This window comes from Myotis nattereri (assembly GCF_964212035.1).
Source record: "Myotis nattereri genome assembly, chromosome: 2".
Classification (NCBI taxonomy): Eukaryota; Metazoa; Chordata; class Mammalia; order Chiroptera; family Vespertilionidae; genus Myotis; species Myotis nattereri.
Genome location: NC_138076.1, coordinates 39274339 through 39286852, shown reverse-complemented (window position 1 = coordinate 39286852; position 12514 = coordinate 39274339). Strand labels below are relative to the sequence as shown.

The following is a 12514-nucleotide window of genomic DNA, read 5'->3' as shown; positions in this document are numbered from 1 at the left end:
TCAGGGCCGACAAGTATTCTCTTTTCTTTGAAATGTTGTTTTGTGTAGGCTGAATTCCAGTTATCTGTAATTTTTACATTTAGCTGAAATAAAACTTCACAAATCTTAGACTGGTTGAGCCTGGCAATAATGTGTCCCACAAGTAACAAATAACAAATCTTGGTTGTGAAGTACGCAATTTTAACAAAGTTAAGAAAAACATCTCAGGACAGAGTGTGCTGGGTGGCAGTTGGGAAGTAGAGATGGTGTGAGGAAGCCAGCTCCGCTCTGCATGCTGCCATCAGGTGCAGACAGCAGAAGTTCCTAGGACTTTCACTGTTTAGCATTAAGTGTGGCAGAGGAATCTTTTTAAATGTTTATAGAATAGCCTTTTTGAACATGCAGGGCGGGGATTCTAGTTAATAAACAGTAAAATACATATATACAAACAAACCAATTAGAAACTAAGCAGAACTGGATCATAAAAGTCTAGAATCACACATTTAATCCAGAAAACAAATCACCAGATGACTTTTATACGCCTGTCTTATATGCTTTTTTTATAAGAGTTCTGAAAATATTTTTAAGGACTGATTTTAGTTTCATTTTGAAAAATAGCCATTTTTCTGTACATTTAACACTTTCATAACCTGGGGGCACTTCTATAATCAAAGTTAGCATTTTTAATAACTTGTTTTCACTGTTTTCATTTCTATCTTTATGATATTCTTGAACAAAAATATTGAATATATATTCTTTCAGAATGATAGCTGAACACAATTTTTTTCAGCATTAGACTTACAGCTGTTGAAATTTCTGCACAATTTTCATTTGACTTTGAAGTATAAAAATAAAGTCATCATGAGCACATTTGTTTTGTTAGCCTTTTGATATCAGAAAGAAAACAAAAAATAAAAATAACAATGAGGCAGCCCAATGGGATATTTTAATATTGCATTTAATTAAGATTTGTTCTAGTCATGTTTAGATTTTGAAATATTTATCTTATTTAATACATCCACAGTTTAGTGAGACATGACCCAGAAGCAAGCTGTATACCATTTATGTTTCTTTCTTTCTTAATTATTACTTTTGATTTATTAGTTTGTGAGACCAGGTAAAATGATAGCTTGATCAAGTACCTGTTGCTGGTTTTTCCTGCCACTTAGCCCATCCAGTATTAGTAAGACAGATGGAGTATTTGGGGGCCAAGATGAGGAGGATGTGCTTTGTAGCAGGACTGATATTCAGTAGCAGGTAATTAGGTGTTTGGGATTGTTGTTCTCATAAACAGTGACTTAGGCAAAAAACAACATTGGTGTCGTATAAAGTGTACCAGTGAAAACATAAAGTTTAGGATCATTAGTGGGAGTATCACCCAGATTTCACCCTGATTTTTTTTTCCTCCTTTGCATGTGCTCCTTCAGGGGGAGAGCACCCAAGCAGATGGATGGGTGAGCATGATAGTCTCACCTCCTCTTTGTCCCTAAACCATCTGCAGTTGAGCTTACAGCTGATCTTGGAGAAATCGCTAGTAAACTTGGTGCGAGACCTTTATTTTTCATGTCTTGAATAAGCAGGATTTGAACCCTCCTCTGCGCTTAAGTATTGCCGAGGAGAAGGGTTGGCTTGGGCTCTCCTGATGTGTGTTCGCCTGGCAGTGACTTGTGTACCCCATGCAGCCCAGTGTCAATAATCACATCTTTCCCTGGCAGAGGACCTGACCTGGCTGTTTGATAGATTTTCCAGTTTTTGGATACCTTGATTTACAATCAGGAAATAATTGTAATAATTAAATTTACATATTTTATAGCAGTAGTTATTCAAGCAGTTTATTTGATAAGGTGCCAATTTTTCATCCAAACCTCAGATTGTATTCCAAAGCACGTGGAAATTCATAATTCATTATTTAACACTTTTTATACTTTAAGTTATGAAATGGTCCGAACATACAGAAAGTTATAAAGAATAGTATGCTCTCTGCTTGTCTAATTTACCACATTTGCTTTCCATTTTATTTAAGACTAAGACACTGCTTATGCAGTGAATTTGCCCTGTGTTCTTTCCAGTCGAATTCAGGTAACCACTGTCCTGAATTTGGCCCTTTAATCTTTTCCAGGTAGCATTTACTTTTAAACATTAGGGACAATTTTTGTTGGAGTAAAAGTTGGGGAATTTTTACAACTTAATGATAATTATCAATATAAGAAAATATTTTTATAGATTAATCAACAAATTAAATATTATAGGAGAGTCTTCTACAAATCTGGCATTTGATTTAATTTTTCTAGGAATGACCTGTTTGGGATTATAGGGGATGTTTGTTAGCTTTGCTTTAAACATTTTTGAAGATAACGGTTCTCAACTTGGCCAAATTTCAAAATATCCTTTCTCACCCTTTTGCAAAAAATAAAATAAAATTTCTCCGAATCCTTTAAAACAGTACACTTCCCAGAGATAGTGGATCCAGACCGATTTCTTAAAGATATTGTAAATGACATCAATTTTAACTAGTTTTCTTGGTTACTAGAGGCTTTGGCTCTAGTTTTGAGCTAACTTAAAGAGCAGTAGGGTGTAATATTTTTCTTCATTTTAAGAAATTTTAAGAAAAACTGGACATGTTTAACACTGGCCACAACTCTGTATTCTTTCCTCAAGGCTTTCAGCTCCCTGCTTTGAGACCCACTGCACAATTCCAGAGGGGCTGCCCCAGTGGGGAACTGGGGGAGCCTGGGCAGAGGTGGGGGCCTGCAGTCCCTCCGAGCCATCTGCCTTGGTGGAGTATGTTACTTCTCCTGCTCGTGCCCTCCTGAGTCAGGTGACTGGTGCACAAACCCGTTAAAGGAGACCTTAGCCTGGGGAGAGATAAGGGGTTTGGCGGCATTGCTGTCACCTGCCTTCTCTTTCTTTGTAATTTGATGATGGTTCATTCCGTTATTGCTTAACTACTGCACAACCTCCCGGGGTGTCTTCTCCCTCCCTCTTTACATGAAGATGTTGGGATGTGAATGCACATTTCTTCGTCAGGGAATATCAGGGGATATTTACCAGCCTATCTTACCAGCTCAGAAAGAGGAAGTCATTACAATCAGATTCTAGCAGTGCCTTTTAACCAAATCTGAGATGCCTTTTTCCTGTGGCTAACTGCGTCTTTCTTCAGATCTAAGGGCTTTAAAATGCATTGCATTCAGGCACCTGTGTTCTAAGTAGAACTGCCTTTAAAAATGTAATTGAAGGATTTTCACTTTTGTGGAGTCGTCAGCAGGGTTGATATTGATCCGTGCTTTCGGGGGCCCAGTGCAGCAGAAGGGGAGACTGCAGCGGGCCGGTAAGCCCTCCGAGCCTTCTGTCTAATTTGGCAGAAAAACACAGAATGTAGGACAACAAAAGAAGGCTCCTTTTCCCATAAAAATTCTTCCTCCCACCCACCCTCTTCCCCAAAAAGGGGACTTAATTTTTCAGCTGCACGCAGTGATTTGGTGCTCACTCTTGCATTGAAACAGTTGCTGTCTGAACAGGCAGGAAGCAGTTTTCTTTTAATTGCTGAAATCATTCGGAAGTGCTTCGTGCCCTGCTTCTATGCAGCAGATGCTGTGCATTAATTGGCCTGCGTAGAAATGACCCAGGGTTCCTTGCAGCGGGCCCAATTTTAGGCAGAGGGTTTAAATAGCTTATTTATTATTTTGTATAATCTGGCGTACATTATGTGCTCCTGCATGTGTCGTATTTCATGGTCTGCAGTTTCTAATGTCATGTGGGTTTCAAAACCTGTGTTTCTCTGGTAATGTACTAGCAGCAGGTAAGCTCAAAATACCATCCATCAGGAGCTAATTTTTTATCCAGATACTCCAATGACTGATGAACCTGTCTTTTGTATGAATGTTTAGCACAGTAGAAAGCCATATGCCACTGGCACAGTTTCCTATGCATTCTTTACAGTTGCTAGAGAGTGGGCTTGCAGGGGAAAACCCCTCCACCGTTTCTGACCTCATGCCTATATTTAAAGGATAACACTTTTAACATCGGCCCCGGTTCTGGACCACAAAAGAGGGGAGGGGCCATCTTAAAGGAAATCCGACCCTGGGCCATAATCATTTTCTTTATCAGAAATATGACGGCACACTCCTAATAGGGAACCTTGTTTTGTTGCTCCCCGTCTGTTCTAAACAGACCTCAGCCCATTAGAAGGGCCTCCCTCGTGTGGGAAGACCACAGCTGTTACTGTAAACCTCATCCCGTCACTGTGTCGCCCCCATTTTGTGGCTCTGAAGGATGAAATTGAGAAATGGAATACTGTGCAGTCATCCTTCACATCTCCAATTTTAGGCCTTTGCCATCATTTTCATGCCTTTATTCCAAATCAAATAACATTAGTGAGCTACACCACCTTGTGATGAATATCTGGTATTGAGCACAGCTTTCAAGTCTGTACTTTTGGGGGCTTCCTTTTATGTTTGGTGCAGGCCTTTCACCCTTTCTCTTCCCTTCCTCTCCCTGCACTTCTTTTGAGCTTTCTTCCTGCACTTGCAGTCTGAATAACACAAGTTGCCGAGCGTGTCCCAGTCTTAACATGTTTTCCAAGAGCGACATGTGCAGCAGAAGGTTGTGTGTCTTTTAATCTTTGGGGAAGAAGTGAAAGGAACTTGGTAGAAGGCTATTGGGAGCTTTAATTGAAGATAAAAGTCTCTGGGGAAAGAGTCCTCTGAAAATAAATGGAACTTGATAGATTTCCATATCATTTATAACTTCCCTTAATTACACTTGGAAGACTTGCCAGTAAAACTGGAAAATTGGCAGCCTATATCCATTAGAGTCATTTTGCCGACCATGGCAAGCAGCTGGCTTTACTGGATTTTATTTCCCATCACTCACAATTAATCATCAGCTGGAGATGTCTGAAGCGCTTCAGCACAGAGCAGGCCGGCGACATCCAGGGCTCCTGAACGGGCTGAAATCTGCCCAGTACATGGGCCGAGTCCTCTCTCCAGCTCGCTCACTCATGTTGGAGCAAGGCCGGCTCCTGCCTAATGAGTGCGCTCCCATAATCGGATGCGAATGTGAACCTTGACCCCATGTCAAAGGAGAGGACGCAATAAGCCGGGTGAAAGATATAGGATTCAGGCCTCCAGACTTTACAGCAATTAGACAGGGAGCGGAGAAGTACATCAGGCTGACGAGGTTGATCAAAAAGACTTGCGGGGCTTGTGACCATTTTGTAAGCCCAACGCTGGAGACATCCTGTCATAATCATTAAGTCTTTATCAGAAGATTCACAGAAGTGTTAGAGAAGTGTGCGCACACTGCTCCTTCAGGAGCCGGGCCCTCACATGTGATCTGTGGGGTAGAAACTGACTTTACGCAGCCCCTGTGCTCATGCAATTAATGCCCGGTGTTCTGAGCAGCAGGGAAATCCACAAGGTACACCAGCCTTCCCCAGTAATGTGGGCGGGGGGTGCGGGGGGCACCTCTGCACAAGGAGGCTTCCAGGTTGCTGAGGTGAGAGGCCTGGGCACGCCCTCTCGGCGTTGTTGGACTGGAACCCCTACTCACAGCCCCGTCTGCATTCTTTGCTATATGGTTTATACCATGTTTCTTACCCAACTTGGATTTTTGAGGAATGAAATAATGAATTGAGATCATGTTCACATGTGCAGGTATAAAGTGATTCTATTGATCGAAACATATCTCACTATTCTGAGGGGTGAAGAAACAGCTTCCAAGAGTTCTTTCTCTTTTCGGGACAAATGAGTGAACACAGACTACACAGCAGATTAAGTGAACAGAGAGAGAGATGAATTACTTAAATTTCTATCTACAGCTCAGTAATATAGGTGGAGACCAGCAGACACTAGGGCAGCGGTTCTCAACCTGTGGGTCGCGACCCCTTTGGGGGTCGAACGACCCTTTCACAGGGATCGCCTAAGACCATCCTGCATATCAGATATTTACATTACGATTCATAACAGTAGCAACATTACAGTTATGAAGTAGCAACGAAAATAATTTTATGGTTGGGGGTCACCACAACATGAGGAACTGTATTAAGGGGTCGCGGCATTAGGAAGGTTGAGAACCACTGCACTAGGGCGAGAAACCGGGAAGGAAGAGGAAGCTGTGGGGTTGAATTTTGTCGGCCAGGACAGCGCTGGCTGTGGGAGGGCAGAAGGCAGTCGCGGCAGAGTCGGCGCTCTCCGTGAAGTCCTGGTAATCAAACTGCCAGAGCCAGACCATCAGAGCGAAGGGGGTGTTGCAGATTTGGGACTTTCCCACCTGTCCTGATTACCGCTGGCTACATCAGAGGTTTTGTTTTTCTGGTAAACAGTTGGGGACCTATCACTTGTAGCTACTTGTACACACCACCCATGCTGCAAGCATCAGGGCCAGCTAAGAAAGACTGTCAGTGGGCCCCCAGGCTCCAGCAGGCCCTGATCTAACCTCAGTGTGGCTGGGGTGGGGCTGTGGCCCAGGCCCAGCTGTCCTTCCACAAGTTTCCCAGGGCATTGCTGTCAGATTGGCCGAGGCTGGCCTACCCTTGGGGTAACTTTTGGAAATCTCCTGGTTCGTTTCTTTTTCATATTTGCATTAACTGTGAATTCACTTACTTGAGGTTCTCTAAGAAGCAGTGAGGGGCACTCTGGCCAGCAGATGCCAAGCAGTGGGTGAGCCACTGCAGAGGAGCAAGGCTGTGTCTGCCTAAGAGAAGCCCACGGGGCCCGGGATGGGGAGGAGGGGGTTCTGATGGGGAGAAGGGGGCTCTGAGCAAGCCAGTCGAGGAAGCCTGGCTGGGAGGGTGTGGCGGGGGCCAGGCTCCATGGAGTGCGGGCACTCCATCTGTGGAGGAAAGAGCTACTGGAGCCCCAAGGGGGGGAGCTGACTGCTAATTTTTGAGTGGAATTCCCATTGTTGAATTTCAGATCCATTTCCCAAAAGCCCCCTGAGCCTGTGGGAATGCCCCGTGCTTGGGTTGGAGTACTGTCTCCTGAGGTCAGCTCTGACGCTCAGCCTCGGTCTCAGAAGCCTGGGTCTGGGTCCACCAGGGCTCTCTGTGCGGAGCTAAGTGGCAGGGGAACTTGCCCTTCCCCCATCTTGCCTGGTCCCAAGGCTCTGAAATGACAACTTGAGGGGAAGCTGTTGACACCCTGCCTGGGCATCCGCCTTGTCTTTGAGCTGCCCTCACTGCTCTTCCTCTGCGTTTTGAAGAACAGTAAGTTTGAAAGAACAGCCCTCTCGAGTTGGTTCTTCCTCTCCCTGGAATGCAGATAGATGCCAGGTGAAAATGCATCAAAAAGGGCAGCGAGCGCAGTGCTTCATGCCCAGCTCTGCAGCACAGTCTCTCCTCCGTGCCAGCACCGAAGCTTGGCATCCCCTCTCTTCCTACGTTTCTGTGCCAGGAAAAAGCAGCCCACCACCTGATCAGCGGAGGAAAGGAATGCGAGCACAGGGCTCAGGCAGTGCCGCCTGCCAGCGAGACAGCTTGTGCCCCACGGGGGGCCGGACAGGGTTTGGAGATCATCTGGGGATTTCAGGAAAGAACATTCTCCAGGCACTTCTGCGACGCTGGGCAAGCACAGCTGCAGTGGTGTGAGAGCCCAGGAGCCCCCCACCAGATGCCCACCAGCCCCCACGTAGCCGGTTGCCCTAGGAAATTGGACTCTCCCATTTCAAAGACTGGGAGGCTGTTTTTCACAAAGATAGGAGAAAACCCAGCCCTGCCTTGCCCATCGAGGGCAGAGAAAAAACACAGAATGGCTGTTAGTTACAGCTGAATCCTGAGGGGAAGACCCAGGTTAAACCCAGGGAGTTTATACCCAGCTCGGCCTGGATTTCCCGCATAACAGCAGGCAGACTTCACCATACCAAGCGTGAGCCCCGGAGCCCAGGCCAGTGGGAGCTCCTGGTGTCCTGGCAAGGAATGGGCACAGCTCTAGAAACCATTCCCTGCCCTGTGCGGTTGGGGTCCGAGGTCCCCGGGGCCTGGATGTTTGGCTGTTGTTCCCAGCTCCCCAGGCCTGTAGAGAGAAACTCCATTTTTTGATACCAGCTTTACTGAGGTAAAATTCACATATAATTCTTTCCTTCAAAAGTATGCACTTGAGTGGTTTTGGTTTATTCACCGAGTTGTGTAACCATCACCACAGTCAATCCGAGAACATTTTCACCCACCTCCCGAAGGAAGCTCTGTACCCATCCATCAGCAGCCATTCCCCTTTTCCTCAGCCTCTGGGACCACAAATCTTTCTCTCCGTAGATTTACCAATTCATTGCGTGTGAGTGGGAAGCATGCCTGTTTGCCATATCTCTGGTTCCTAGGCATGGCTTTTCTCTGCTGTCCCCCAAAGAGGGATTTGGGATTTGAAGTATTTATCAGAGCTTGTTGCTACGGTTTGGATAAAATTTTAGCACGCTAGACGAAGAATTTCTTAATGGCTTCACTCTTGAACACTGCTGCTAAAACTTCTGTCCATTTTTATTCATTTTCCAGGTATCAGAAGGTCAGGAAATATGTGTGATTGAAGCCATGAAAATGCAGAACAGCATGACAGCTGGGAAAACTGGCAAGGTATGTCCCCAAGTTCCTGCCAGCTCATGTCAGCTCTGTGACAGGAAGCAGAACTTCCACCTTTGAATCTTGGACGATTAGGCCTGAAAGGGACCACAGGCATGATCTCTTCCCACGCATCCCTCCCGCAGATGAGAGACCTTAGATCGGAGCTCTTCCCTCCCTGGGTCGGTGTGTCCTGGCCTTGTGGAGAGCAGGCCTTCCGAGAGCGTCTGTATAGTGTTCAGATAGTCAAGGAACAATTGTTCTTCACCTTAATGTCTTTCAAATTAAGGGGTCTTTAATTTTTAATGTTTACATCTGTCTTGGAGGCAGTTAGTTATCTGAGACTTAGGCGACACAGCAGGAAATGGTTTTAGAGATTGCAAAAATTAATGTAACTCTTCAAGATAATTTCTCCACAAAGAGAACAATTCAATTTTAGATCAAGAGGAGCTGAAAGCCCCATGTACACATGTGGGACGTAATGATTTAGGGAGAGAAAGGAGATGATGTATTAGTACTGAAATTTATTAAGAATAAAAACTTCTTAAATGTATTTTCTCCTTGAAGACAATAGAAAAGGCCTTTAAAGCAATAACTTCATTATCCTTTCTGTGACTATAAAGACACCATTTGTAGCAGAATGACCCTTTTCTGAAGGACAATTTGGGCAGAGGTCTGGAGCGAGGCGGGCAGGGGGGTGATGACGGCAGCGCAGGCGGCCACACCCTGCAGTGTGGCCACACCTGGACAGTGAGGCTGGACCTGGGGACCATGTTGCCCTGGGAGAGAGGTGCTGTCAGCTCACAGTGAAATCTGCATCAGGGAGACACAGCCTCCATTTGTCACCCAAAGAGAAATGAACTGATGCTCAGAGAACGTGCTGAGGACTCCAGTCCATCCCGACGGGAAGGTGAGGCCAGGCTGGAGGGGGCTGCATACAGCTGTCCCATCTCCATGGGTTTGAAAGAGAAGAAAGGCTTGATTTGTGGGTTTTTTAAGGAATCCTGCTTTCTACATGATTACTTTAAAATATATATATATATACTTTTTTTTTTTTTATTGACTTCAGAGAGGGAGAAGGGAGAGATAGAAACATCAATGATGAAAGAGAATCATTGATTGGCCGCCTCCTCCTGCACACCCCATACTGGGGATTGAGCCCGAAACCTGGGCATGTGCCCTTGATGGGAATCGAACCTGGGACCCTTCAGTCCCAGGCCAGTGCTCTATCCACTGAGCTAGACCAGCTAAGGCTACATGATTTTTATAAGGTGAACAAGAAAATATTGGTTTCTGCTCTTGTGAAACTGTTACGTTTGTTCCTTGAGATTAACACTGACACTGCATTAGCACCATGAGATTTCCATCTGTGACGAGAACCTGCCCTCATTTGGGGGGAAGCAGAATATGTCAGATGCATGTCAAGGGCCTGTATTGATGGACTGAGGTACTAATGCAGAAATGAACTTGGTCATGGCTCCCTGAAGGAGCAAGGGATCGTGTCTGTCAGTGTGTTTTACGTCCTCGTGGCCTGGGGGTCATGGTGAAGGCTCGGCTGCTCCCTGGTCAGCAGCCCAGAGCTGCTTTCAGGGTGTCAGTGGGCTCTGGGCGAATTTGTCTGTGGCCTGACTCCTATTAGCTGCTTCCTGCTCATCCTGTTTCCCTCCAGCCCGCAGCAGGGCACCAGGATTGACCAGAGCCCCAGCCCAGAGGACCAGGCCCTGGAGAGCCGAGGGCTGGTGGTTCCTACCTGGGGGCCAATTTTCCTCCCAGAGAAAAGGTTCACAAAGAAGCAAGTTCTTGACTCTAGTAATCGCAGCCTCATGAAAAATACTGCCTATATTTCAGATCATAAAAGCAGCCACTCGGTGCAAATAGCGCCTGTTGAGCAAGGTCTTTGAAGTAGTCATTGCACAGGTTCAGGTCGGCCTGAAAGAGCCTGGGCTACAGGTCAGGGGAAGAAGGCCCTTCTAGCCCACTGCACGGAGCCTGCTGTCGCTGGCACTGTTCCTGTGTGCCACTCGTTAGTTCCAACCCTTTGTTCATTTTCTCACCCAAGGAAGAAACTCCCAAGAAGTCAAACCACTATCTCTTGCTCAGTTCAACCCCTTATCCTCTTTTTTGAAATCTGAACACAATTTGGGAAAGCGAACCTGATTAAAGTTGGGAGAGATGAGAATGAAAGGGCACACTAGCAGCATCAGGCAGCTCAGTGCTTGCTCCACATCACACCTCCAAGTGCTGTCAGTGCAGCCCACGACTTCCGAGAGTTTCATTTCCCTTCAGGAGGAAGTTTCTGATCAGGCTATGTATGGAGTTTCTCCTGTGAATTAGTACCTGTTTGGACTCTTGTATCATTGCCTTTGGTTTGGGCTTGTTGTTGCAGTTGTTACACTAAGCTAAGTAGACCATTAACTCTCAGAGAACATTTCTGCAACCTGAAACAGCAGAGACTGTGGAGGGCTGGTGTTGAGAGCTTATCCAGGTCAACACTAGTGGCTCTTAGGGTGCTGCCTAGACCCCTGTGTGCACCCAGGGCAAGGGCCAGCCAGCAGAAATTGCCTTGCACCAGCGACTTAAGGACAAGGACAGGAGCACCAGGGCAGGGGAAGGTGGTGAGTCACAGCCCTGCACGAGGCTGTCCCTCAGCACGGGGTCCCTTCTGACTGTGTGAGTCCAGAGTCCTACCTGTGCTCCCAGCCTATCAGGCCGTTTCTCCACTTCCAGAAACGATGACGACATTGCTCCCTCCTGATGTAGTTAATCATTCTTACCCCCCTCTTTTTTTTTTTATTCAAGGTGAAATCGGTGCATTGTAAAGCTGGGGACACGGTTGGAGAAGGAGATCTGCTTGTGGAACTGCAATGAAGTATTTATAGCCTTTCAGCCGTTGCCCAATTTAATTAGCCATTTGTATTATTATTTTTCACTCAATTTATCCAAGCATTTTGCAGCAGATTTTACATGGCCATATTTATTCCACATATAGTCAAAACCAACATTCTGCCAAAAAATCACCAATGGAAATTTTTACTGATATAAATACTTGTACATATGATTTGTACTTCTGCTATGAGATTTCCTAGTGTCAAAGTTAAATCAATAAAATTGAGCGCTTGTCTAAATATTAGTTTGCCCTTTTTTTGAATGAAGACAATGTACATAACAGGCCACGGTCTGTGCCTGTGGACTTTAAATACTAGCATTTCATTGTGATCCTTTAAAATATTTATATAAATCCCAGCTCTGTCTTCAGTTTTTGTAAATTAGCATTTGCCACCCTATAATCCGAATGCCTGCTCATCCTGGTTGAGGACTCCTGTTTGTGGTTATTCGTAACTCCCTCAGCCCATACAGCACAGATGACGATCATGGACATCCCCCTGCGGGGCTCTAATGGGTAAGTACTGGATCTGCTGGATCCCTGGACGTCCCCTTAAGGAGAGATGACTCACAGGGCCCCTCTTCCCCCCAGGTCCCCCTCACCCCAACTGCAGTGGGTGGGGCTGATACCCGTCCTTGCCTTTTTGTGTCTTTGTGAAGCAAGTTTCCAATTAGGAAAAAGGGGCTAAAAATAATGATCATGTTTGTGTGCCAGATGCAGTTAGTGATCACAGTCTACCATTAAGTTGAAGAGTAAGCGAGCTCTCCCAGAGGAGACGAGGTTTCTGAGATCAGCAGCTGCATTTTCATTCGGTTCTGAAGTTCTTGGAATACATTTCACACTTTGCTGGTAAGCAAGCAGAGGCAGCCGCGCACTGATCTGAATCTACGCTGACAGATCACGAGGTGGAGGTGGGTAGTAATTGCTACTTCGTGCCTCACTAAAATTATTTTAAGTGCTGTTTGTATTTGGAAGCTAAGCTTTCTGTCAGGCCTGAAGAACAAATTGCTAATGTGTTGGTTCTTCTCCAAAGGCCCACCCCCAAATGCGCTCCCTCAGAAGCAGGGACAGTGCTCGCCGCTGGGCACTGGGCTTGGGGGAGCTTC

At 45.8% G+C, this 12514-nt stretch overlaps 1 protein-coding gene across 1 annotated transcript in view; it reads left to right on the top strand.

The window, feature by feature from the left end:
* Nucleotides 1-11649, top strand: part of PCCA (propionyl-CoA carboxylase subunit alpha) — a 382136-nt gene extending 370487 nt beyond the window's left edge. Inside the window, exons 23-24 of the mRNA XM_081082496.1 lie at nucleotides 8462-8539; nucleotides 11324-11649. Of these exons, the coding sequence (XP_080938622.1) occupies nucleotides 8462-8539; nucleotides 11324-11392 (147 nt within the window). The 3' untranslated portion in view covers nucleotides 11393-11649. The remainder of the gene's footprint in view (nucleotides 1-8461; nucleotides 8540-11323) is intronic.
* Nucleotides 11650-12514: the final 865 nt, after the last annotated feature.